We start from the raw sequence: 24,768 nt of genomic DNA, 5'->3' as shown, positions 1-24,768 counted from the left end.
AGCAAGTAATCAGGATGACCTTACGGCCAACAATATCCGAAAGCCTGCCATAAAGAACCTGGAAAGCGGTATTGGCAATCAATGAAGATGTTCCGGCCCATACGATAGTAGAAGAGCTGTTTAGCTCCCGACCAATGGTTGGAAGGACTACACCTATCGATTGTTGGTCGATGTACGTGGTCAAAAGAGCCGAAGCAAGAGCAGCGAACACGACAATGAGACGTCCTCCTTCGAGAATGTTGGTCTGGTCGTGAATCACATGCTCTGACTTTGCCATCTCGACAATAGAGAGAAGGGGTCAGGTGATAACACTCGTGCTAGCTTTTTTCGTCGCGTCGTCCAGCGGTGACAGAATAGAAAAGGGAGTGGCTCGCGATAAGGCAAGGTATATGCCATGGCACACCGATCCGAGAACCGGGATTGACAGGGCCACCGAAGCCGGCCACCGGCATGTTGCCGGATTTCACGCAAATCACTAGTGTGGAGCTATGAACGCCAGACCCTGAGCGGGAATAAGAGGCCGAGATGGTACAGGCAGTAATCAGACTTTCAGAAGCAGTGTTCCGGTCAAGTAAGACAAAATGGAAGGCGTTTCATTGGATATCCATCCCCAGTACGAAGATCACCGGGCTGCCGGGTTCGGCTGCCGTATGGGCTGGGGTTCGCGGCCGGCACTGCTTCTTGTGGATGTCTGCGCAGCATACTGGAAACATGGCTCTCCACTGGATCTATCACACAACCCCGAAGGTGCCGCAAGTCCGGACGCGATGCGACGCCTGGTCGCTGCTGCGCGGGCCGGCGCCGTCCCAGTTGTCTGGGCCCAAGTGCGTTACAATCATCCTCGAATGCTGGACGGTGGGGTGCAGGCCAAGAAGACAAAAACGATCCTCGCGTGGCAGGATGGTGATGATCGTGGGCTAGATGCATTTATGCCGGGTCTAGAGCCGCATCCGGATGATCTCGTGGTCTTGAAGCGTAACCCTTCCGCTTTCTTCGGCACAACACTGTCAACCGACCTCCGGCTCCTGAATATCGACACCCTGGTCATATGTGGAGTCAGCACTAGTGGATGTGTCCGGGCTACAGCCGTAGATGCTTTGTGTCACGGCTTTCGGCCAATGGTAGGTCTCACGAGCGCCTGTGCTGTTATTTTGTGCATTCATTGCATTTTACTAATTGCAATGTTGTAACAGGTGGTCAGCGAAGCATGTGGAGATCGATCAATACTCATACAGCAGCAGAATTTGTTTGATATTGATTCATTCTTTGGAGATGTTGTCGATGAGGCCGAAGCAACGGCGAGGCTGGTTGTGGGATGGTCGTGATTCTACAAACCACATACTAGAGAGGTATGCTATTAGTGACTTAAAGTCCGAATAAGATCAAGTTTGGTGGACATTCCATCTTGTCTGTCAACTTTAGCGTTATCAGAATTGGCTCTTAGTGTCTCTGTAGTGGAGAATCGTAATCTTGAGTTGCTTAGTAAACAGAATCCTTTGGGAGGGTGATACCCTCGATAAAAAGCCTCCAGTTTAAGCCGGCCGCGTCCGGCAACTTTAGAGCTAAAATCACAGACTAGGCGCTTCAATCTGTTTAGCATATCTTTCCTTATCTTTGCCCACCTGTCAATCGTAATGGAGACTAATCTCGAACTGTCTATCTTGCATCTTCACGGCATGCTGCATTACAGGGTCTGGTCTCGGGCATGGGTATAAGCACCGGCTCATGGAACTCGGGCATGTCGGCGTTTCGTCGCATCAGCGCTTGTTGAACAAGAACAGAGCACGACCTCCTTACTGTCACCCGACAAAGGATCACTGATATCGACTTTTCTTCCTTGGTCGAGATGGCCACCACTGAGATTCAGAAGGACATGCGTGAGAGCTCCACGCAACAACAAGATGTTGAAATGGGTTCGACGCAAGAGATTAAAGTCTTACCAGAAGACACCACCGATGCTTTCCATGTACCTTCGGTTGGTGGATTTTTCTGGGAGAAATTGTCTGGTGCTGGCGTCGAGATGAGAGGAGCCGAGCCAGTTCCTGTTGAGAAGCGAACCGACACTCGCTATGTCAATGTCTTTACGGTTTTCGCAACTTCAATGACCAGTTTGCTGCCGTAAGTCTTTGCATACACTGCTTCTAAGTTATCAGAGCCGCAACTGATAATATGTTGATTAGAATTGGCATTGGGAGCGCAACAACTCTAGGTTTCGGCATGTCGTTGAGGGATGCGGCGCTGATGCTCATCTTCTTGCAATTCCTATTCGGAATACCCGCAGCCTATGTCATCACTCTTGCACCGTTGACCGGGATGCGCCAGATGATTCAGTCTCGTTATTGCTTCGGGTAAGCACGAGTCTCACCTACTATATTCATCTCATTAACTTACTGCACAGAAAATATTGCAACATGCTTACATCGGTCATTGTCACACTCACCGTCGGAGGTTTCGGTGTCACGGGTAGCATCAACGGAGCGCAATGCCTCGCCGCTGTCAAGCCTGGCACACTTCCAGTCGAGGGCGGCATTGCTATCATCATGATTATCAGCTTGGTTATTGGCTTTATGGGGTACCGTGTTCTCCATCTTTTCACCCGTTGGGCTTGGATCCCAACTTTAATCGCCATTATCATCCTAGTCGGCTCGGCAGGAGACCAGCTTTGGCAACAGACCCCTGCCCGCGATCAGTCTGCAAAGGGATATATGGCCATGGTGGCATTTTGTGCTGGTAATATGATTACTTGGGCAAATGTCGCTGGTGACTATGCCTGCTACATGCCACCAACAGCTCCACGCCTCCGAATCGGCCTATACTGTCTATTTGGGATTGCCCTCCCATTTTGCCTTCTGATGATTCTGGGTGCTGCAATAGGCGGAGCGGTGTTCAGTATTCCTGCGTGGACGGCTGCATATAAGCTTCATGGAATCGGTGGCGTCATTGGAACTATTCTGGTCACTCGACTAGGCGATTTCGGTCGCTTTATCCTGGTCATTCTTGGTGTTTCAGTGTTGGCTACGTGTGCCCGGGATGTCTACACCATTTCCTTCAATCTGCCTGCTCTTGCACCAATCTTGAAGAAGGTACCTCGTGTCATCCTTGCGGTCTTGGCCACTGCTGCGATCATTGGAGTTGCTATCCCCGCGTCGAAGTCGTTCGTTTCTGCCATCACAGGCTTTCTGAGCATTATCGGCTATTATGCCGGTGCGTCAGTGACTTGCTTCCTGACCGAGTTCATTGTTTTCCGCAAAGCAGACTATCGCAGCTTCGACCCTCTGATCTGGAACGATGGGAGGAAGCTACCTACAGGCCTCAGCGCCCTTGCATCGGTGTTGATTGCCTGGGCATTTATCATACCGTCGATGAATCACACCTGGTTTGTTGGGCCTATCGCGAAGAAAACGGGAGATTTGGGTTTTGAGTTTGCGGTGGTGGTAGCCTTATTGGCGTACATTCCCATCAGAAGTCTCGAGATCAAGATTAGGGGCCGGCTATGATTCTATGGACGAACCTGAGAAATTGCCATTGATAATAAGGGCTCTATTAGTTAGTTAGTTATTAATCAAATTTTATCAACTGTGGTTACGTTTACTGCTCATGGTAGCTATCGAGTGTCGTTCATGTGGCACCGTTCATAAAAAATTGACAAGTAGTGAGAACTATTATAATTCATGTTAGCTCTTCGTCGGATTCATGACATTAGAGGCGGCGTCCAAAAAGCAAGTCTCTCTACTTTGTTGGGTCAAGGGTTAGGGTTAAGGGTCCTCTCGATTAAGTGGTACCGAGATTGTGGCTTACCTGTGCATCCTGTGCCTCTGGACACAGTTTCTTGGGAAACGCCGCTAGCTTGGGTTAGGGGATTTCGCCTGGCTCGTCAGCCCCATCGACCTTCTGAAACACCTTCAATTCTAAGATGGGAGAAGGGCCACGTGTGCTCACCTGAGAAGAACGACGACATCATCCTTCTCAACGTCGCGCACCCAACGCACAGTATATCGCCCTCGGACCAGCTGAGGAGCAGCAGACCATACTCTAGGCATCCTTACGGCCCATCAGTCAAGCGTTATGCTTCGCTCGTGATGCATCGCATTGTCATCACGGCCATCCAGTCGGCATGCCTCAAGGCATCGGCCAACCTCACAGCTCAGCTAGCTGCAAAATGGAAATCCGACACGCCATATGAGTTCGACTGGCAACGTGTCGCCGAGTTTGCACTGTTTGGCCTTGTCGGCGCTACGATTGGATACGTGTGGCAGCACATGCTTGAGAATGCGTTTCCTACGCGCAAGGAGCGTATTTGGCAACCACATCCAGCTGACAATGAGAGCCTTGAGATCAAAGACAAGATCGTCCCGCCCACTCCAACGATCGATAGCTCTAGTCGCGGCATTAGCTGGCTGAATGTTGGCTATAAGCTCGTCATCGACCAGACTGTCGGCGTCACCATGATGAACACCACCTTCTTGATAATCACAAATATTTTCCGTCTATGGTCATTCAGCCTTGTCTTAGATGTGGTCCATGATAGGCTTTGGGGGATTGTCAAGGCAGCTTGGATGATATGGCCGGCTGTGGCAATCATCAACTTTGTTTGGGTGCCCGTCGAATTTCGCGTATTGGTTGCAGCATGTGTTGGATTCGCATGGAACATTTTTCTCAGCATTATATCATTGAAAAAATGATTGAATTAGGCTTTACAGTGATTTTAATCTTGCATTTTCGATCGAGGGCTAGAGGAGACGGCGCAAGCTTGCTGAGGGATCCAATCCATTTTCAGGAGTAACTGTTATGCCTAAGCAATATTGCCTAGCTTAATGATCGCCTGTGATGACCAGTCATGATCCTGCATTAGAAGAAACAAATATCTACGTTCTCATGCCCGTTATTGCTTGCATTTGCTCACTCTTCTCCTCTGTGTCTCCTGTAGGGCATGATAAGCCAATATCAGGTTTATTACAGATGTCATCATGCAACTCAAAGAAAAAAAAAGATAGCCAGACACCCTTAAGAGCGATTTCTAATGACCCAGTATTGTGCTGATGGGGCTCACAGCTTATATCTCTTCTGGGTGAGAGTCCACTGCTGTTAAATGTTTACAGTGATGCTTGCGAAGTAGAAATAAATTATCATTATTGCAGTAATCCGGTGTAGATAACCACCACATAATAGAAAGTCGATATGCTAGCTCGCCTTCTTAATACCAAAGATCTTCTTATACTGAAAAGAAAGTTCATCACAAGGAGTCTTAATGTTCCTAGAATTCTTCTAGCGAACAATGTCCTCAGGGTATCGCAGCTTAATAGTACTTCGGGTTCTCGGGATCAGTCAAGTCATAAATGACGCTAGAATGGGGGCGAGCACCACCCCGGTCTCGAGTGAAGATGGCTTCGAAATCAATGGTGCGATTGAAGCTCAGCGATCCATCCGGTAGGATGTCAATCCAGTGTCCCTTGTAGTCTCCTGGAGTGTTGACAACAGAAATCTGTTCACATGAAAGTCAGTCAAGCGTCACAAGTCGTTACAAGATATTCTCTTTACTTACATCGCCAGCTTGAACAAAGTAACCAGTCACGAGCAGGTTCTTCTTGTCAGGTGAAATCTTGACGTAATGTGGGCCAATGATGGGCTGTGTCTCATTAGGATCGTCGAGACGTTTGACGTTGTTTAGGTCAGAAATATCCAGAGCTGCCACATGATTTCCCAGAGTTATTGTAAAGTAGGCAAGTTTGCCATCATCCGAGATGTCAGAGTAGATGGCAAGAGAGTTCTTAGCCTTATCACCAAGATCATAGAGAAGCTCAGCAACGCCCTGTGTTCCATCTTGGTTTTTCCGGAATGGGTAAATGATCCAAACCTCGCCAGGATCAACAGCTCTGTGAAGTGAAATCAGTCTACTGTTCCGAATATGATCTTGGATAGGTCACACGCACGTAGCAAGAGCTGCACTCTCCGGGTTGCCTGGGATAAATTTGACATCCTGGACACCAGTTCCCTAATTTCCAACGTCAGCGTGGAGTAATGTCAATCAGCGAGACTCTCTTACACCAGGAAGCGTGATGGTAGAGATGATCGTCCGCGTCTGGAGGTCCCATAGACGCAAAGTATTGGCCTTCTGAATGCCAAGAGTTGGCTTCAAGATCGTGATGGGGATTACAAAATCGGATGTGAGAATGATATTTCTATCCCAGTCAACGGTCAAGCCGTGTGGCGAAAACTGGCCTCCCAATATGTTGAGTATCCCTGGTACGTCCTCAGGCCATTCGTGAATAATGTGACCTCCGGCATCCGTTTCAACAAGGCGGCCGGGAGAGGTTCCAACAGCACTTCCCATGTAGGTAATGAAGAATCCACTATTGAAAGATCAGTCTAAATTCAGAAATATCTCAGAAAACAATCATGGCACAGCACGTACCCTTCTGGCTTGGCTCGGATTTCGTCAACAATAGAGCTTAAAAGAGCTCGATTGCTGTGCGTAAACTTGGGTCGATATGGATTCGACACATCCCAGTAATAAGCCGTATCCTGTGTTTTGAGCAGAGATAGAAGGCCACCACCGACCAAGGTCTTTCCATCGGCCGACGGCCCAAGATGATGTGGGGAATTGCCGCTGGTGGGGACGTCGGTTACCTCGATGATGGTACCGAAAGTATCCTGTTAAGTCAACTTCATGGGCCGAGATCTACATTGAAAACCATGCAGAACTTACATCATCTAAGCTGACTGTTGTCAAGAAATCCGCGTGGATATTGTCGCCTGCTCCAGTCCAGAAATACCCAATCTTCTTGGGCTTAATGTTGGATGCGGTGAATGGGGGACTTGGGAGAGGAGGGGTTGGGAGCTGCAATATTGGAAGTGGTGGAGCATTGGAAGCAAGAGGCTCAGTCACTCCTGGGATAGAAGGAATAAGAGGGGGCAAGCTGATGTCAAGAGGATTCTTCTTCTGAATGTGGGCAGGTCCTCCAGCCACATGTGCTACCAAATGGCCCAGAAGGGCAGAAGCAAGAGTAATCGATCGCATGGTCAATAATCCAGGAGAATATGCCACTGATTGTTGCTCGGATATTTCCAAGATGATTCTGCTGAAGAGACTCAATAGACTTTGAGCAGAATGGCACGCATTATATAGGTCTGATCCTCTTGCGATATCTTACACACCCTCCACTCGCGATGAATGATCAAGAAGATGGTATCATCAGGCAGTAAAAAGGTAACATCAATAAAAGGACAATCGCCATTTGCAAAGTCCCAAAGATTTCAGCTAAGTACCTTCCATCACACTACACCCGAGATCACGATGGCCGTAAATGGTAGAAGCAGATGCAAAATGAGAGAAAAGGAAGGTCGCCGACCTTGAAAAGGAAGTGATCCACAACTCGAACCGGCAATGATCGATCGTTGTCTACAACAAGGTGCATACTAGACACGTTCATAGAAGATCACCTGTTTAGTTTTAACGTCTAGCACCACGAACTAGTGGAAGCACGCATATGGCAGCAGCGTGATACGCCTCGGAAATACCAGAAATGCTGTTGCTAGATTCGATTTAGGATCGGCCTTGGGCCCGTGCCGCAACAAAGTAAGCATTTTTCTCTCCTGGACCCAGCCTATAGGCTTGTTCACCCCGGTATACCATCATGAAATCTACGAGGTTGACACACCATCGCCGCATGTTTGTAGCTAATGAATATGACCCGAAGATCTGGATTTGGACAACTACGTGCCACCAGGACGCCTTCTTTCACCCAATCTTAAGACGGCCCGAAGTTGAAATTGATTCAACACGCTCTTGTGGCCGTTGCGGCTTAAGCTCTGATAGGATTCTATGCTGGAACAAGTACCGGGCTCCACCCACCCGGTCTCCTGGTTGCAGATCTCCCCAGAGCGGTCAAGGATAGAGCCTCGATGATTTAACTCTAAACTACACAACCTTTCAGGATACTATGGAGCCTTTTAGTCACTGTCAATCCGCCAAGGCTAGAAGTGAGCGACAGGGGCTGTGGCGATCTCCGTGCGAATGCAAGCTTGCCGTTGCAAGCCAATAGAATAGTGATGTTGCAATTCTTGATGATGTCAAGCAATGCCGTTCTGCTTTAGCCTGAGAGTTGGGGAAAATGAGTGTGGGTGAAAACCCAATGCCAAGAATAAGCCACCGATCACGACATCTGACCCCGGACGTGTCGACTTCCTTCCAACAGTCCTCGTGCCTGACAGCCCGCGCTGCCCGCATCCCACCTAGGTGACTCGGGGGAGATCTCAATAGCAAGGTTGGCTTGCTGGTGGCATCGTGCTGGCTGATGAAGGCAGGTGTTTATGCAGATCGGCCGAAGCGCCATAGCTCACAGGGCTGCGATTTCAATAGTTTCTCGCCGGCAGACGTTGTAGGAAGTCTGCAAGCATATTCGCCATTTTGGCTTACAATTTGTATAATTCCGTCTAATCAGTTCGACAGAAAGATGCCACATCTATGCAGATCTATATAATTGATGATTATGAGGACACACTTGGTCCTGATGACGCGCTGCACCAGCCGTAAGGTTCAGTCGTGCAGCATGATGCGGAGATCGAATGTACTGCTTTATAAGTTAAAGCAACCAGTCATCAAGCAGTTTTAACTTTCTTAAGCCAACCACAATAGAACTTTTGAGCCAGAGTTGACTGCTCACTATTAACCATGAAAGTTCCTGCCATTTCCTTCCTTGCGCTCACAGTCCTTGAGGGGCTTCAGTCGGTTAATGCCGCACCTTCAAATTCGGAACTAAACAAACGCGATGCACAATTTGTCAATGGTCAACCAATCGATGCAAATGGCAAAGGTGGGCCAATATTGGGTAAGCACGCCAGATCAAAGCCGTGGATTGAATTAACACAATCCTCTCATGTGAAGGTGGCACAAATCATGAGCTTGATCTCCAGAATCCCGACAATCTAGGACAGCAGTCTACGGATAACGGTGTCGTGCCGAATCTTAAATGGAGCTTCTCGGACTCAAAAACACGTCTGCTCAAGGGAGGTTGGGTGCGAGAGCAGGTAATCCAGGACCTCCCACAAAGTCATGACATCTCTGCGGCTCAACAGCATCTTCATAAAGGTGCAATTAGAGAGCTCCACTGGCATCGTGTTGTGAGTTCACAATCTTCAATATTATGGGAAACGACTAAATCGAATTATAGGCTGAATGGGGGTTCGTCTACTCCGGCCGTGTTGTAGTTAGTGCGGTAGATGAATTCGGTCGTTACCAAGTTGAGGAATTGAGTTACGGTGACATATGGTATTTCCCGAAAGGCGCCGCACATACCATTCAGGGACTTGACGAGGAGAATGAATATCTCCTTGTATTCGATGATGCTGACTTTGACAAAGTTGGGTATGCATATCCCCGCTACGGACGAAGCTTAACAGGAGCTAAATGACTTCAGGACAACCTTCAACATAGATGACTGGATCGCTCACACACCAAAAAGCGTCCTCGCCAAGAATTTTGGTGTAGATGAATCAGTCTTCGATGATGTTCCATCTCCAAATCCGTATATCGTCAACGCTACTGTCAGTACCAGAAATGTGACCGATGGGCCAGCCGGGACGCTCTCCGGAAATAGTTCATATGTTTACCACACTTTACAACATCCTGCGGAGAAAGTCCCTGGCAATGGGGGCGAGTTCCGAAAGATTGACTCAACAAACTTTCCCATTAGCAAGACAATTGCGGCAACGTACGTAACCGTGAAGCCAGGTGGTCTTCGAGAGCTACATTGGCACCCCAATGTAAGTGTCAACAGCAATGAGTACCACGATAATGATTAACACGTGACTAGGCGGAGGAATGGTTGTATTTCCATAAAGGAACTGCACGCGCGACCGTTTTCATCGGTAATGCAGCAGCTCGCACATTTGACTTTCGTGCCGGAGATACTGCCGCGTTTCCGGACAACTCGGGGTGAGTGCTACAGAATTATCAGCTATCATTGCTGCATTATCTTTATGTTCCACTAATTATTGGCCAGTCACTACATTGAGAACACGTCTGATACGGAAGATCTCGTATGGATCGAGATATACAAGTCAGACAGAGTTGCTGATATTCCTCTGAGTCAATGGTTAGCTCTGACTCCCGCGGATATTGTAGCACAAACTCTTAAAGTTCCCATCGACTTCGTGGAACACATCAAGAAGGAGAAGCAGGTTCTGATTGAATGATGGTCATCAAGGAGGTAGCCGTCGCAATTGAACTTTTCACGTAAACTTCACTTCGACAGGAGGTAGGAGGAAGCAGTATTTCAAACATAAGTCGTCTTTTACCTGAAGAGTTTCATACTCTAAATTTATATGTCCTCTAATAAATCCATGTAATCATATAGAGTAACTTGATACGATATGTCAGGCTAGACTGTTAATATGCTTGTGTGTTGTCAAACAGTAGCAATAACTGTATATCGGGGACGCATGCGCAAATGACAGCAACGTTCAGAGTTACGAGACGGATTGTATTAATATCTACTGCTGCCATTGTTTATGTACAGAGACTCGGACTTCCATATCTTATTGAGATGTGTAGTAAACTGGAAGAGCCAAAATACCAATGATAGATGACCTAAGCGGATTTTGCGATAAGCTCAGTGTTAGACTATTTATTTGATCAGATTTAGCTAAGATCACTCTGTCCAACACACCATAAGATATACAATAAGGCATAACACCACTATCTCTCTTTACAGTAACCAGTTTAACACAGCATAATATTCTCAATCAACAGTTCTCTCTTTGATACCTAGTAATCACTTGTAAGCTTTTGTGATAGGATCAACTTCTAGAGCAATAAGTCTTGAGGTCTGACAACTGTGAAGAGACTCTAACAATAATGATAGCGATACACGAGCGCTCTGGCAATCACGAGGAAGTATGCACCGATAGGACTTTGAGCTCTTGCAGCAACCCCATGAGAATGAGCCTCAAGGCTGCTGACAATAGCGAAGACTGGAAGCCTTAATCATGCACAGTATTGCCTCTGACGGCACCTGTGTTGGAGTATATGTTTCTGATGAGGCTGAATTCCCGGGAGACCAGCATACCCAAAGCTTTCTTTGCAGTTCCAAGCTTTTTTATATTGTCTTTGTTACATCAATACAAATCCTTTTCAAACAGCCAATCCCGAGTCGCCACCGTAATACAACAAAGATCACTAATGAAAGCATGACCCAGCGAGGTTTCGTTTTTATTTCCGGCCAAACCCAAATCCAAAACTCCCTCTCTGCTGGCGGCTGCCAATCGATTTGCGTTCGGTATCGATACTCTTCTTGGCTTGTCCCTGATGTGTCAAGTAGTAGTTACCAGGATCACGATCCCTGCTCTCGATGCTCTCTTCCTCGCGTCCCAAGTCTGCCCTTGACTGACGATCGATCTGAACCTCGACTTCCCTTTTCACATTAATCTGCCCTGGAGCATCAGGCAAATTCTTGTGCTCTGGCGGTGTGTGCGCGGTACCGGTTTGATATATATACTCCTCGCTCTCAGTAAACGTAACGTTCGTAATAGGGTTCACTACAGCATCTTCGTCAGTAATCTGGGCGTCAGAAATGGAAGACATCAAAATCGAATTGTTGAAGACGTCTCGACATCAAGAATCAGTTCTTCATGGAGCTTGGTGGTTAAAAAAGGCGGAGCATTATAGTGACGGCGAAAATAAAGCCCAAAAGTTGCTTACCAGACCGGGGACCCATGCCGCGACGGGGATTTTTATCCTCCAGGCGAAAGCTACCCGGGGCTGGCCCATCTGACCGGCTCAGACCTGTGCCCTTAGAGCGCAGCGATTTCAGGGTACCAAAGATAGGTACACCCCAACGCCGCACTAAGGGGAACACCATCGGTAAATTGGACGTCACGACGGCTACGAAGGTCTCGCGACAGGCCCAAGACCCGGCCTGCTGTGCACCTGTTATCGGGTTCTATAATGACAATGTTAGCAAGTGCTGTTGCGGTCGTATTGAGATGGGTTTCCCCTTACGGTGAGAATAAGGACACAACGAAGTATGCCGGCCATTGTGACGAATAAACCTCCCGAGAATAGCACCATCAAGCCAAATTTCTTCCATGGTCTCAAATTGGCTTGCCACAGCATAGGCATTGGTATCGACAAGAGGTAAAGGTCGGTGAGGACGTTGAGTACAACTGTGACGAAAATATCGATGCGAGAAATGGCAGGCTGGCAGGCATCTGGTCAAGTCAGCACTCTTCTATAGCTTTCCTCGATTCTGATAACTTACTGCCAGGGTCTGGATAGATCTGCCAGTTCTTCTCGAACGGGTGGCAGCCAAAGAGAATTGAGAATAGAACGGCAATCCAGGTGGTCACTATCAAGACAAAGCCAACATAGATGCGTCTCGTATAGTCGAGCCCATCTGTCAATCGCAGATAAAAGGTGCACATTGCGGCTTTCAGAATCCATAGGAGAAATGTGTAGGTTGACCAGCCGGCAACCTGCGTTTTAGATCCATTGATACTAGGAAAGATTAGAAAAATCGTCCACCAGGGTTTCAATTGCTCTGCTGGTTCTGTGCGCACCGAAGTCTTGCCTCCTCACTGCCAAGGTCGAGAGTTTGTCGTTGCTCATCCGTCATACCATTGTTGGCTAAGCCGTGCCAATACGCACCAACGGAATAAGCCAAAGCTGTCTCAATTGAATAGACGATAGCCGCAAGTAGCATAAGATAGTCGTCCGGCTGCAGACCACGGAGCCCACCGCTGCTTACACGAGCGAAAGTCCGGAGACCAATAACGAGAAGCCCGACTCCTAAAAGGGTGAATGCCTCAATGGTGAAAGAATCCATGTCGTGAGAGGTAATGGGATTCAATGGCTCAAAGAAAGGAAGATGAAGGGTCAGTAGGTCCTGCCGGCATGCTTAAAAGAACGAGAGGTTGCGAGACCGAGGCTTGCAGATCATAAAGGCCAACGGCAGTGAGACTGAGATAAGTAGCCAGACATTAACGGAGTGAGTTCAGGTTCAGACGAAGATCTCTTTACAGTCGGTTTGTCTCAACGGCGATCGGCACTCTTGGATCTGACAGGCGTTCCAGATAACGGTGCACTCGACGTTGCGTTTCTCCTATTCGCTCCTGACTCGTAAGCTCAACAAGGGGAGCACCATGAGTGGTCAATTGGGGAGATAGTCTGTAACAGAGAAAAAAGCAAATTCAATAAGAAGCCTAGACTCATAAGTGCCACATTATGTCTATCACTGCCGTGTGGAAGGTCTCCATGTTGACGAACAGGGGCCTAGACGGCATAAATAGGGGAATATCACTTTTATACATGGGAAAGCTTGCATTGCGCCGGACAGCACCGGGTGTGGTGCCCACTCAGCCACTGTCCCGCAGGCCACAAGCTGGCAAGTGCGGAGTTGTTTTGACCAGGTCCACATCAGATATCCAGGAGCTCTCTCATATTCACTAGGGGAAGCTTTGGTGGCGGCTTCATAATGATACCGGAAGTGGATACACTGCGCCGACAGCTTGGGGATAGGGCATGAGTGCGTGGAACTCGGGTCCTAAGAAGGCCTCGGGTTGGTCGGCAGATGCAGAGGCAATTCCCAGCTAATCGGCGACTCGACTCGAGATGTTGGCACCACTTTTCCAAGTGAAACGGGACTAACGAAGCTTAACCGTTGAATTCCCACGCACCTGGTTCGGGCACCAAAACCTCAAAAGGGCAAGATCACCAGGGGCAGGGCCAAGTGCGATAGTTCTGGGAGGGAGTACGAGTCTCTTTTATGGTGGTAGCTCTACACTATCACCTTCTTTAGTGCTTATGTCTACCAAACCCACCAACATACTACCTCGTGGAACGCAAAAATACGTTCGTTCGTGGTGCCGTCCATGAACGGCAAGATACAACGAAGAAAACTAGGTAGCATAGATTTTCCATAAAATTTCTTGATGACTGCCAGGGAAACACGATCTCTGGCCATCCTCGAGTCATCTGAGCATTGAACACGAACACAAGAACTTCGAAACAAGACAGAATTGAAATGTACTCGACCTAGGCGAGCAGGGTTGCAGTCAGTGGCTGCTTCTTAGTGCTGATGCAAGCAGGTCGCAACGATCACTGTCACAAACACCAAGAGAGCAATGATGTGATCCTTGGTCTGCATTGATCAATTCTGAAGTCGAATTCGAATTCGACTGATCGAGGATGGAACCCGGAAGCCAGGGGAGGTGGGGAACGACGGGAAGTACCATCCGGCAGTTGTTCAGGGCGATCCTACACACTGCGTACTGTATACAGTCCGTATTCACATGTCCTTTGCCTCACAAATCCAAATGCCAGTCTGTTATTAAATCAATTGGACACTGACCATCGGTAAAAAAGTGAATCACAAGCACTGAAGAATCAACCCCGGAGAATGGGTCTCGGTTATATTTTACAGATTAGGTGTGGTGCCCTGACTCCATCTCACAGGCTGCAGCTAGCGATCGGCGCGGCACGCTTCCGCGACGGTCTGATTATGTGGGGGCGGTGCATTTTAGCTGGACTGGTCTGAGATTTCTTTACACATGTTCCAGACGAAGGGCAATCAATTATCAGGACTGATCTTTCAGTGAGATATGAGAGATCCTAAAAGACATCATAATGGGAGGTGTTGGCCACAGATTAGCGATGGTCTCTGAGATACCATAGCGACATGCATGTTGTAAATGCCTCATCACCCACAGAAGGAATCGATGCATCAGATATGACTGCTCAGAACAAGCTCGCTATTTTAATAGGACACTACGAAGACAGAGATAAAAGGCCCATGCAAGATTGTGGAGGTCGACAGGGACGAGTACGAGAGCCAGGGGAAAATTGAACTGGCTCACCTTGGTATTTCACTAATGAGCACACACCATTACATTTTGTACCAATGTGCTCTGAATGTATCCCTGCAAGATTGGGGCTAGACCCCCGGTCTGCGATGTCACCCACCTTCTCGAGGACATTCACGTACGTCTTTGTTGAATTGGAACCTCCTGCCCGCGGAACAGGCGCGGGAGAATGCCGTACATGTGCATAGTAAAGGGATACGCGGGCATTTCCCACCGTGTTCCTGAGCGGCATATCATTTCTAACTTAGGCTTGTGCCACATCAGGGAAAGAACAGGTCACACTCGCGTCCCGCAATTCAAACCCCCCATCATCTGCTCTGCAGCTTGTGGCCGCACCGAAGCATACCCAAATACTGTTCGCACCTCAGAGTAGTCAGAACCTTAGAGCTTAGGTATAGGGCTGGTCAGCATGGAGACACTCGATCTGGTGGTTATCGGAGCAGGTTTGTGGAACCGCCAATGCGCTGTCTTCTTGCATACAATACCCGGTGCTTTGGTACGCTGACGCATGAAACAGGATGGGCTGGCCTTGCGGCTGCGAAGGCCCACCACCAGTTGCACCCAGAACGGTCGCTCGCCGTCTTGGAGGCGAGTCCGACTCCCGGCGGTGTCTGGTCCGAGCATAGATTGTATCCTGGCTTGAAGACTAACAATATGCTCGGCATGTATGAATACCCGGACTTTCCAATGGACACCGAGACATTTGGAGTCAAACCGGGCGAGTTCATTCCTGGCAAGGTGGTGCATGATTACTTGGACAAGTATGCAGAGAAGTTCGACATCAAAAACAAAATTCGCTGTAACATCAAAGTCAAGTCTGCTGAACATCAAAACGATGGAGGGTGGGTCCTTACTGTGCTCTCTTCTGGTGATTCAAGTAAAGAGAGCAAGATTATAGCAAAGAAGCTTGTCGTCGCCACCGGGCTCACGTCGGAATCTTTCCTGCCAGATATACAAGGCGAGGAATCGTTTGGCGTTCCTCTGTTTCATGGGAAAGACTTCTTGCAGCATGCAGACACTCTCGGTTCGGCCAAGACCGTGACTGTATTTGGCGGCACGAAGTCTGGTTGGGACGCCGTCTATACGTATGCTACAAAGGGTATCAAAGTGAATTGGATCATTCGAGGTATGAATCATAGCAGGCATCGTGAGCTCATATGTCTAAGTCTTGTCTAGAAAGTGGCCATGGGCCCGTTTGGATGGCACCGCCATACGTGACGCCCTTGAAAAAGTGGCTCGAAAAACTTGTTCGTGAGTGCTCCATACCTGAATATTCTCCATGGTAAAAACGGTTTACTGACCTGAAACTAAGACACACGAATGCTTACCTGGTTCAGCCCTTGTATTTGGGGGCAAGCTGACGGCTATACCAACGTTCGGAACTTTTATCATGGAACAGCAATCGGGCGAGCAATCACAAACACCTTCTGGTCAATCCTAGGCAACGATGTCATAACATTGAACAAGCTCAATGCGAAGACAGAGCGGGCCAAATTGAAACCATGGAGTCCTGCGATGTTCACAGCATCGTCATTCTCAATTCTCAACTATCCTACTGACTTCTTCGAGTTGATTGAAAACGGCTCTGTCAAGATCCACATCGGGGACATTACACACCTGTCTTCGAGAACTATCCACCTCTCGGATGGTACCTCCCTGGACACAGATGCATTGTTATGTGCGACTGGCTGGAAGCATGTGCCGCCATTGAAATTCTTGCCTGAAGGCATTGACAAGGAATTAGGGATTCCCCACACTCCGGCGTCTCCTAACGAGCCCACGTTTACTGAGGACCTGGTTGCGAAGGCGGATGAAGAAATTCTATCGACATTTCCCAGGCTGAAGGATCAGCCGGTACAAAACAAGAATCTCGTTCCTCTTCTTGACAGCAAGGGAATGTCCACTACAGACTCCATCAATCCCTCTACACCCCTAACTCCGTATACATTGTACCGTTTTATTGTTCCGCCATCACCACGTTTTCTACAGCATCGGGACATCGCCTTCGCAGGGGTGATGATGAACTTCAGTGTTCCAACTATTATGCATGCGCAGTCATTATGGATCACAGCCTTCTTCGATGGCAACCTCCCATCGTCTGTCATTCCCACGCTCGCTCAAAACCCTGACACAGAAGAGCTCACCAAAGAGCTTGAGCGTGTACGGTATGAGACTGTCTTGTACAGCCGATTCGGAAAGTGGAGGTATCCGTGCGGACACGGATCTCAATTCCCTGACTTTGTCTTCGACGCTATGCCATACGTTGATGTCCTCCTCGGAGACTTGGGGTTGAACAAATATCGAAAGGGAGCATGGTTGGCTGAAGCTACTGAGCCGTACGGTCCGGAGGACTATAAGGACCTCGTTGCCGAATATGAGAAGAGAAGCGTTCTGTGAGCTGTCTTGTAAATCTATAGCTCCTGTATACCAAATTAAAAGTCATACACGTCTCCATAGTGTCGAAGTTTGAAGTTATATATCAATTTTCTCCCAAGACTAGGATTCCAATTGAGGCAATTGATCAATTCCTCGCAAGTGATCCTCAGTCTCTTGGCCAGACTATAGATTTAGTTCCCTTGATCATTTATACACTCCGCTACTTATATCACGTAACTCTCATAGGCGGTTGAAGTTCGGCGAATCTGGAGGACTCGTCGTCTTCAATGTTGGTGCAGTGACCATATCTTCTTAATGGCTTCACAATCTTCAGATGTTGAATTGAGATGTTTGTGTGCTCCGCCCTTGTTGGGAGGCCTCAAAACCTTGGCATCAAAGTCAATTCGGCGGTAAGGAGATTTATGTTACCTCTTGCTTCATGTGGTTCCTAGCCTAACTTGAAATGAATCGGTAGACACAGCCACAAAATCATTGAAGTTAATCAGACAAGTTACGTCAGCAATGAGTACTTCGTTCTAAAACGCAAGTTAATAGATCCGGAGTGGTGACTTGAGCCTTTGAGAAGAGATCTTGGCGATTACAACTAACCCAAACCAAGCCTCTTGGCAGCGAATCCCACTGGATAGCCGTTATCTGCGGCCTCCTCATCAACAGCTCCGCCTCCACAAATGGGCTTTCGTGACAAGCTTGTGCTCTTTTGACTCAGTCGGCAGGTAATCCGCGTGACGGAACGCTGTGCCGCTCGGTGCCGTCTCCTTAAAGGCCCCGGCCTGCGCCTCCTCAGATGCCTTGCCTTCACTACTCGAGAACCCTGCGTCTCTCTCAATGCAAAGTCCGGCCAAGGTATGGGCAAAACCTCCGTCGATTCCCAGATTCAAGTTATATCACCAAGCGTTCCTGAGCTTCGCGTATGGCCAGTTGAATGTCCAAAACCACGGTCCCCTTCTCCGCACGATTCTCTCATCGAGCGGCCGCTGCTCCCCCGCGCCGGACGCAACGATGCCGCACACATCCATAGACCGGCAGATGCCAATAGCGTGGCTAGCACTGTCTCGGAGCCGAATGGTGGTGAAGGAGCGCTGCGGTCGGTGAATTCGGGTTCAAGTAAATGCATCAGATTTGTCATACCAGATCCGCCTCTACCACAAGGTTTTAAGAGAAAGCACGATCGCTCACGAATCCGGGACAGCTCTCCGCCATACTCAAGGTTAGTGTCTTGCAGACACTCTCTTCCAGCCAATTTTGGTGGTCCAAGATATATCTATGTGTTCATTGCCACTAAGACTCTCACACAGGTTTGAATGGCTCGTAAGCTTTGACAACAACATCCTCGATCATGTGAGCCCGCATCGCAGCTTCTCATACACGCTTGCCGTGAAGCACAAGGCATATGCACCAAAAGGCTACGCGAGAGTATTCATGATTGAAGTTGAGGACTGCTCTTCGCCCAATACTGCGCTACAGTGGTTGTTTGATGAGCTCGTGGAGGACAATGATCTTATTGTGTGCATACACATTGCAGATGATACCTTCCGTCTCACAGCCGAAGCCCATAAAGAAGAAGCCCGGCTTCTATTGGAGTCAATCAAGGCAAAAGTGCCTGAGAATCTCGCACTCAGCATTATTCTTGAATTCGCTGGCGGGGCAGTAACTCATAATTACTTCATGTCCATGGTGAGAGGATACGACTTTCTTAATCTCTCTTTTAATTTGTCAATCTCATCAAACTAACCTTACAGATCAAAATGTATCAACCATCTACGCTAATTGTCGGTTATGATGACCAGGATCTCGACGAGGAAACCGCAGCAGCGACGCCTCGAAACCGCTTCATGGAATACTGTCTGGAGCACTCTCCCGTCCCAGTGATTGTTGCACGCCCGAAGACTGTGCATAGAGCCTGTAATATCACATAGGAGCGCTAGAGCTTGATCAATTGTCTCAAATATGTCCCATTACATCTGAATAAACCAATACGAGAATTGGGGGCTATCAAGATCATCATTGTGATGCAGGGGCACTAATGAAAAACAATTCTCAGGAATGTGTCATGAACGAGCAAGCTTTGACCATGATCTCCTTCCTTGGAGGTACTTGTCATTGACAGTACTTCTGTCAGTCCTTATAGTTCTCATCCTACTCCTCGACATATTCCTCTCTAGCCTCCTCCAACTCCTCCGCCTCACTGCTGCTGGCGTCTGAGTCCGCAGCTTCGGCAAGAGCCTCCTCGTACTCCTCTCTGGCTTCCTGCACAGATTCACGATCGCTCCTAGAGACAGAGTCACCGTCTGCATCAGTTGGGGGAACCACCGGAGGGGGCATTGACGGATCAGCAGTGGTCTCCGGTTCTGCTCCAACAGGGGGCGGATACGCAGTTGGCGCGGTTGCTGGGGCCGTGGCAACATGGTGTTCATCGCCAGAGTCATCTGTAGTGACCTTTATGTCAGAATTATGTTCATGAAATAGATGTGTGTAGATAAGATCATTACCAATAGCATCGGCAATGAGAGCACCGCCCACTGCACCAACCGCCAAGCCGCCAGCTGCACCGAGAAGCATGCCGCTCTTGCTGCCGGACTTCTCCTCTTCTACGGCACCGTGTCCTCCGTACGATCCAGGGTGTTGTCCAGGTCCGTAGTTCGCCCCGCCGTAGTATCCATGCGCCTCACCTCCGTGCTGTAGGCCGGGAGGCGCACCGTAGCCCCTGGTAGGATCATCGTACGGCGAGTGGCCCTCGGGTGGTGGGTCAGCCCCGTAGTTTGCGGGCGGCGGAGGTGGTGACGAAATGCCCCCTGAGACAGGAGGCTCCCATTGCGTGCGGCCGGTGGCTTGCTCGATATAGAACCAACGTCCGCTCGTCCGGTCGAACTGAGCTACCCAGCCAGCAGGAAGAGGGGGTAGGCCGGGAGGGCCCTGGGTCGAAGGCGGCGGGGGAGCATAACTGGAATGAGCAGATGGTGAGGAGTACTGCTGGTCGGGTTGATTGGTTTGGGTGTCACGTTGACCTGCTGTGGGTGAGCGACATATGAGTGGGGGCTGACCTCCGGGACGGCTCGCAAGGAGCTGTACGTACCCTGCTCTCCTTCCTTCTTTCCCTCTTCCTCTTGCTTGTCTTTGTCTTTGTCCGTGAGCGAGGCCTTCAGCTCCCCGAACTCCTTGGTTAGCTTCTTGAAGAAAGACATCGTAAAGGTGAGCTCTGGTTAAGGGGACACTTGGTGGTTATGTGGGAGGCGTGATATGGTCGTTATAAGCCAGCAAGATGTCTGTCTACTGCTTGCTCAAAAAGGTTGTTTGAACAGAGGTCGAATTTTGCAGCCCTCATTGCCTCAAATATCCTGGCCAAGCTTGAAATTGACGCAGCCAAGTCCGACACGTGTTTGGTGTTGGGCTGATGCAGTCGAGTGTTCGCGTAGAGTGACTCGACTGATTGCGGCACGTCAGGTCGCTCCTTCCGCAAGCAACTCCGGATGACAATGAACCTGTAGGGCAGTCACAAAAGCCTTTGCGCAGCGCCAAGATTACCGGTTCTCCTCACTCACCTTACCGGTTGGGCAATTCCATATCAGTCTGGGAGGCAGTTACCTCATGTGCCAAAGACGTATTTGTGAGTAAGGAGGTAACAATTTGTCGTGCCCAAGAGTTAAGACAAGAGGTTGAGCTTGAGAGCCATCACACCACATTATACACCGTTAGGTTTCGATGATTTGCTTGCCTTGAATCGTCTCTAACGGACATGCAAAAGGGCAAGGGGTCACAGCTTTACGCTCATGGGGGGCGGGCTTAGATATTATAGACGTCTATTCAGTCTTTTTATAATCCTCTTAATACGTTACACACAGGTATTTCTCTACCCGGACCTCGAAGATAGCAAAGCCTCGATATTCCCGATGACCTCAGGATGACGCGACAGCTTTTGTCTATCAAGAGGCATCTCCAGAAGATCGCTCTTTCTATCCAGCTCTAGCCAAGCCAAACCCACGCCTGAAAGCTCGCAAGCATGGATGTCATTCGTCGTGAGCACGTCCAAAAAGGGAAACCAGTCGGTACAAGAGGCTACTTGAAACAGGCCGTGGGTCGAAGGAAACTGATGAAAAAGGAAAAATGAACTTTTTAAGAAAAGATAGCGGCCGTGACATGAAATAAGGCCAGGGATAGCACTGACTCCACCAGCTGTCAGCAGCTTGATAGATGATCAGGCCATGCCGTCCTTGAACGTCTTTGTGCATTTATCATTATGAGGAGGCGTCTGAGGATTATATCTTCAGAACCTTCACGTCCGAGATGCTCCTTTGGCGTTTGTGGTTGCTCATGCCTTCACCAACACCACCCGAAGCCTTTCTCTTTTGCGACATAGTCTCCAGCGGGCTGCGGGCGTATTCATTGACGGGGTTCAAGCTACTGACACTTTTCTTCTGGCGGCGCACAGGAGTGATCGGTGTAGTGACAGTCTCCAAACTGCCATTCTTGATGCCGCGAAGAGTACCATGGTGATAGGGGCTGGAGAAAGCAAGAGATTCTTGGGTTGCCTTGTCGCTGAAGATGAGTTGCTGGTTGATCTGGTTGCGGCGGAAGGCGCCCACGGCGTTGGCATTGTTCTCAAAATGACTGAGAAGAGGGTGCGCCTCCATGTTCGTCTCACTCAAGCCGCTGGCAGCAGTGGATGGGCGACGAATGGGGCTCGAGGCAATGCTGGCATCTTCCAACCAATTGCCATCGTCCTCCTGCTCGTCGTCGGAAGAATGCTCTTCGAAGGTGATGAAGTCCTCAAGCTTCAGGTTTCTCTCTTCTTCGTCTTCCGGGTCATCAATTTCGGATTCGTCACTACCGTCTCCGGTAACAGCGTCGGAAGGAAGGGAAAAGAATGCCTCAGCAGGACCGACGGCTTGGGTGTTCATGAAGTCTCCAAAAGTATTTGACGAGAACATGGCGCCCATCATCAGAGAGGCAGAGTTGCTAAGAATGGGCGATGACTGAGTAGTGTCAGGATTAGTGAAGAAATCGAAGTTGAAAGACTCCGGTGATAGGTCAAGGCGACGCAAGCGCTGTGGGGTAAATATCATCATCTTGCGAGAGATAGGATTGACGACACAGATGGGCTTCTTCTCTGAACTATCGAGGTTGAAGCGGCCGACACGTGGCTTACCACGTCGGAACCTAATAGGTCTGTCGGTGTCTGATTCGGACTCGTCCGCCAATTGCTGGGAACGGCGGAGCTGCTTCTTGCGCACTATAGGCGGCTCCGGAACGTCTTCCTCGGTGGTATCTCCGTCGGCTGACCGAACTGTATTAGCATCAGAAGAAATTGAAATCCCTGGCTACAAACTCACTTTCGTAACCATCTAGCTCTTGGGCTTCCTCAGCTGACGCAACTGGTGTAGACACCTCTGCAGTCCCCTGGCTTGGTGCTGGGGTGGCTACGGGGGTGTCGTCGTCACATGCCTGCTGGAAGACGTCCTCGAGCTCGGAGTCAACGGCAAAATTGCCGTAAGCACTGTGGAAGTCCCAGTAGGACCCCGAGTTGGAAGAGTCATCCGGGTCTTCTTCGATTTCACGTCGGAAGTTGTTATCCAGGGACTCCTGTGCTACGAAAATGTCCGGGAAAAACTCCTCAATATCCCCCGTGGTTTCGGAGTCAGTAGAGTCCGAGTCGCTATCAGGGACACCAACGAAACGAACATGACGTTCAAATGTGCTGTCATCCTGGTCGAGGATGTAATTGTTTGCATGGGGGTCAGAGGCTGCACTGTCATCGATGTCTGACAGTATACCATCCCAGCTGGCACTTGCACTGTCGTCGGCATCTTCGTCATCCTCCTGACCGTCCTCGTCATCTACTGCTTCAATGTCTTCATTGTCTTCTTCGTCTCCGTCTCCATCTTCATCAGCGTCATCGTCGTCGTTCTGACCCGGCCGGGGAGAGCCCGAAGCATCGTCCTTCTGACGCAGCTCTCGGTGAATAATGTGCTCCTCCTCGGCCGCAACGACATTCTCCTCGTCGTCGTCTTCGGAATCGCTAATCTCGTCCACTCCAGAATAACCGTCATCGGACGAGAGGTTCAAAGAGGAAGACGAGTCCGAGCCCCGGCGCTTTGTAGTCTTGGCCGGGGGTCTCGGGAATTTTTGCCGTACGTTTCGGGACATTGTGTGTTATATGCAGGGGTAAATATGGGGTTGTATTGCCTCAGGTCCCGGTCTGGGGACAAACGGCGGTGAGGGGAAATGCGAGTTCTCCCACAGAAACAGGCCAAATGGGAAAATAGCCGTGCAGACCACAAAATAGTAATGCTGAATGCAAAAGGCTCACTATCGAGACAATTGGAGGTAATAACCGTAATTATGGACGGATTAAAGGGTCAGGTTATGATGGGTCGAAGGTCGGAGAGGGTGACAATGGGAAGTCGTTGGTATTGATCGCTGCAGGCCCGAATGGGAGGGCGGTGATTGTGCTTATTGTTTTCAGAGTCAGGCTTTCGCTGTCGTCTTGGATGTAGACACAATGCACCTCTGATTCCAGTCTCTTTCGAGCGGAAGGAGGCGCAGAGACGGGAAAAGTCTGGTAAACTTCGTCGAAGAGTCGGAATACTCGGTGAGGCTGCTGGACTACAGGACATGCCACGGGAGCCGGGCATGTCCCGTAGTGGGCGTTTACAGCTCAGCGACGGCCGAAGGCATCTTGAAAAGGTTCGACGAAGTTTGGATCAGGGTAATCTGAATGCTCTGAATGGCTGTAGTGCGACTTCGTTGTCTGGGGGTTTTTGGGTTGGGTTGGTTGAATGGGGAGAGGAGAGGAGAGAGAGGAGCCAGGGCGGGCTTAAGAAAAAATATCATCTTTTTTTGCTAGCAACTTTTTGGTGGGGTCAGACCTGGACTGGGCTCGCTGGGTGGCCGCCGCCGTCGCCAGATCGCTTGGCTGAATCGCGGCTGGAAAAGGGACGACCACACAGTATGTGAACTAACCACCACCATTGACAACACCAATCATCACGAAGATCTCAAATGCCCTACGAGGTCGTCCTCAATGTAGTACCCTGGCAGACTGACTATCTAGGCTCTAGATACCTGCTGTGGAGAGGGGTTCCCCCGATCATGTCGTTACTGCCAGTGGCTGACGGCGACAGCAGTCATCTCAATGATTGGGCCACATTCAATCTTGCGATGACAGGTTGTCTCCCTACTCACAGACACCTACGACTCATCGGTCAGTCACTCGTCGTGTCAGAACACATCGTCGAAAGTATGAATCTTGCCCTCGTCGTGGAGAGATTCACAGATCTAGGCAGCCAGGGAGGGGTAGGGAGGCATTGCAGCTGTGGCCGTCCTGGAGACACAGTGCAAATGATCTCTGGATCGTCGAGGCCCGCTGCGCTTGTAGGCAAATGAGACGACCCTTTTCCCCATCGAGACGGACCGTCACCGCCATTTCAAGTCAAGGTTTGAGTCTCGTCTCCCGTGCCGCCGTCCGTCTCGGCCCTTGCAAACTCACTCACCATGCTCTGCGAAACTACTGTGGTATGA

At 49.4% G+C, this 24,768-nt stretch overlaps 5 protein-coding genes across 5 annotated transcripts; 2 read left to right on the top strand and 3 right to left on the bottom strand.

Annotated features, from left to right (window-relative positions):
* Nucleotides 1-1,909: 1,909 nt before the first annotated feature.
* Nucleotides 1,910-3,497, top strand: UCRPA7_8165 (putative purine-cytosine permease fcy22 protein; the record flags this gene model as incomplete). Its single annotated transcript, XM_007920684.1, has 3 exons — nt 1,910-2,118; nt 2,181-2,348; nt 2,399-3,497. 3 exons carry the CDS (start codon nt 1,910-1,912, stop codon nt 3,495-3,497), a joined length of 1,476 nt encoding a protein of 491 aa, XP_007918875.1.
* Nucleotides 3,498-5,296: 1,799 nt separating this feature from the next.
* Nucleotides 5,297-6,711, bottom strand: UCRPA7_8164 (putative 56kda selenium binding protein; the record flags this gene model as incomplete). The annotated part of the gene is made up of 5 exons (XM_007920683.1): nt 5,297-5,482; nt 5,543-5,873; nt 5,931-5,992; nt 6,044-6,350; nt 6,707-6,711. 5 exons carry the CDS (start codon nt 6,709-6,711, stop codon nt 5,297-5,299), a joined length of 891 nt encoding a protein of 296 aa, XP_007918874.1.
* Nucleotides 6,712-8,804: 2,093 nt separating this feature from the next.
* Nucleotides 8,805-10,194, top strand: UCRPA7_8163 (putative oxalate decarboxylase protein; the record flags this gene model as incomplete). Its single annotated transcript, XM_007920682.1, has 6 exons — nt 8,805-8,828; nt 8,914-9,120; nt 9,171-9,364; nt 9,417-9,762; nt 9,813-9,934; nt 10,002-10,194. The coding sequence occupies 6 exons, from the start codon at nt 8,805-8,807 to the stop codon at nt 10,192-10,194; spliced, it is 1,086 nt and encodes a 361-aa protein (XP_007918873.1).
* Nucleotides 10,195-19,389: 9,195 nt separating this feature from the next.
* On the bottom strand, nt 19,390-20,435 carry UCRPA7_8162 (hypothetical protein; the record flags this gene model as incomplete). Its single annotated transcript, XM_007920681.1, has 2 exons — nt 19,390-20,261; nt 20,327-20,435. The coding sequence occupies 2 exons, from the start codon at nt 20,433-20,435 to the stop codon at nt 19,390-19,392; spliced, it is 981 nt and encodes a 326-aa protein (XP_007918872.1).
* A 1,071-nt stretch (nt 20,436-21,506) lies between these two features.
* Nucleotides 21,507-23,394, bottom strand: UCRPA7_8161 (hypothetical protein; the record flags this gene model as incomplete). Its single annotated transcript, XM_007920680.1, has 2 exons — nt 21,507-22,525; nt 22,581-23,394. The coding sequence occupies 2 exons, from the start codon at nt 23,392-23,394 to the stop codon at nt 21,507-21,509; spliced, it is 1,833 nt and encodes a 610-aa protein (XP_007918871.1).
* Between the last annotated feature and the right edge of the window lie 1,374 nt (nt 23,395-24,768).

Source organism: Phaeoacremonium minimum, assembly GCF_000392275.1.
Source record: "Phaeoacremonium minimum UCRPA7 unplaced genomic scaffold PA7_03_scaffold_580, whole genome shotgun sequence".
NCBI classification, from domain to species: domain Eukaryota; kingdom Fungi; phylum Ascomycota; class Sordariomycetes; order Togniniales; family Togniniaceae; genus Phaeoacremonium; species Phaeoacremonium minimum.
Note: the sequence above shows the minus strand (reverse complement) of the source record. Positions and strands in the feature narration are given on the sequence as shown.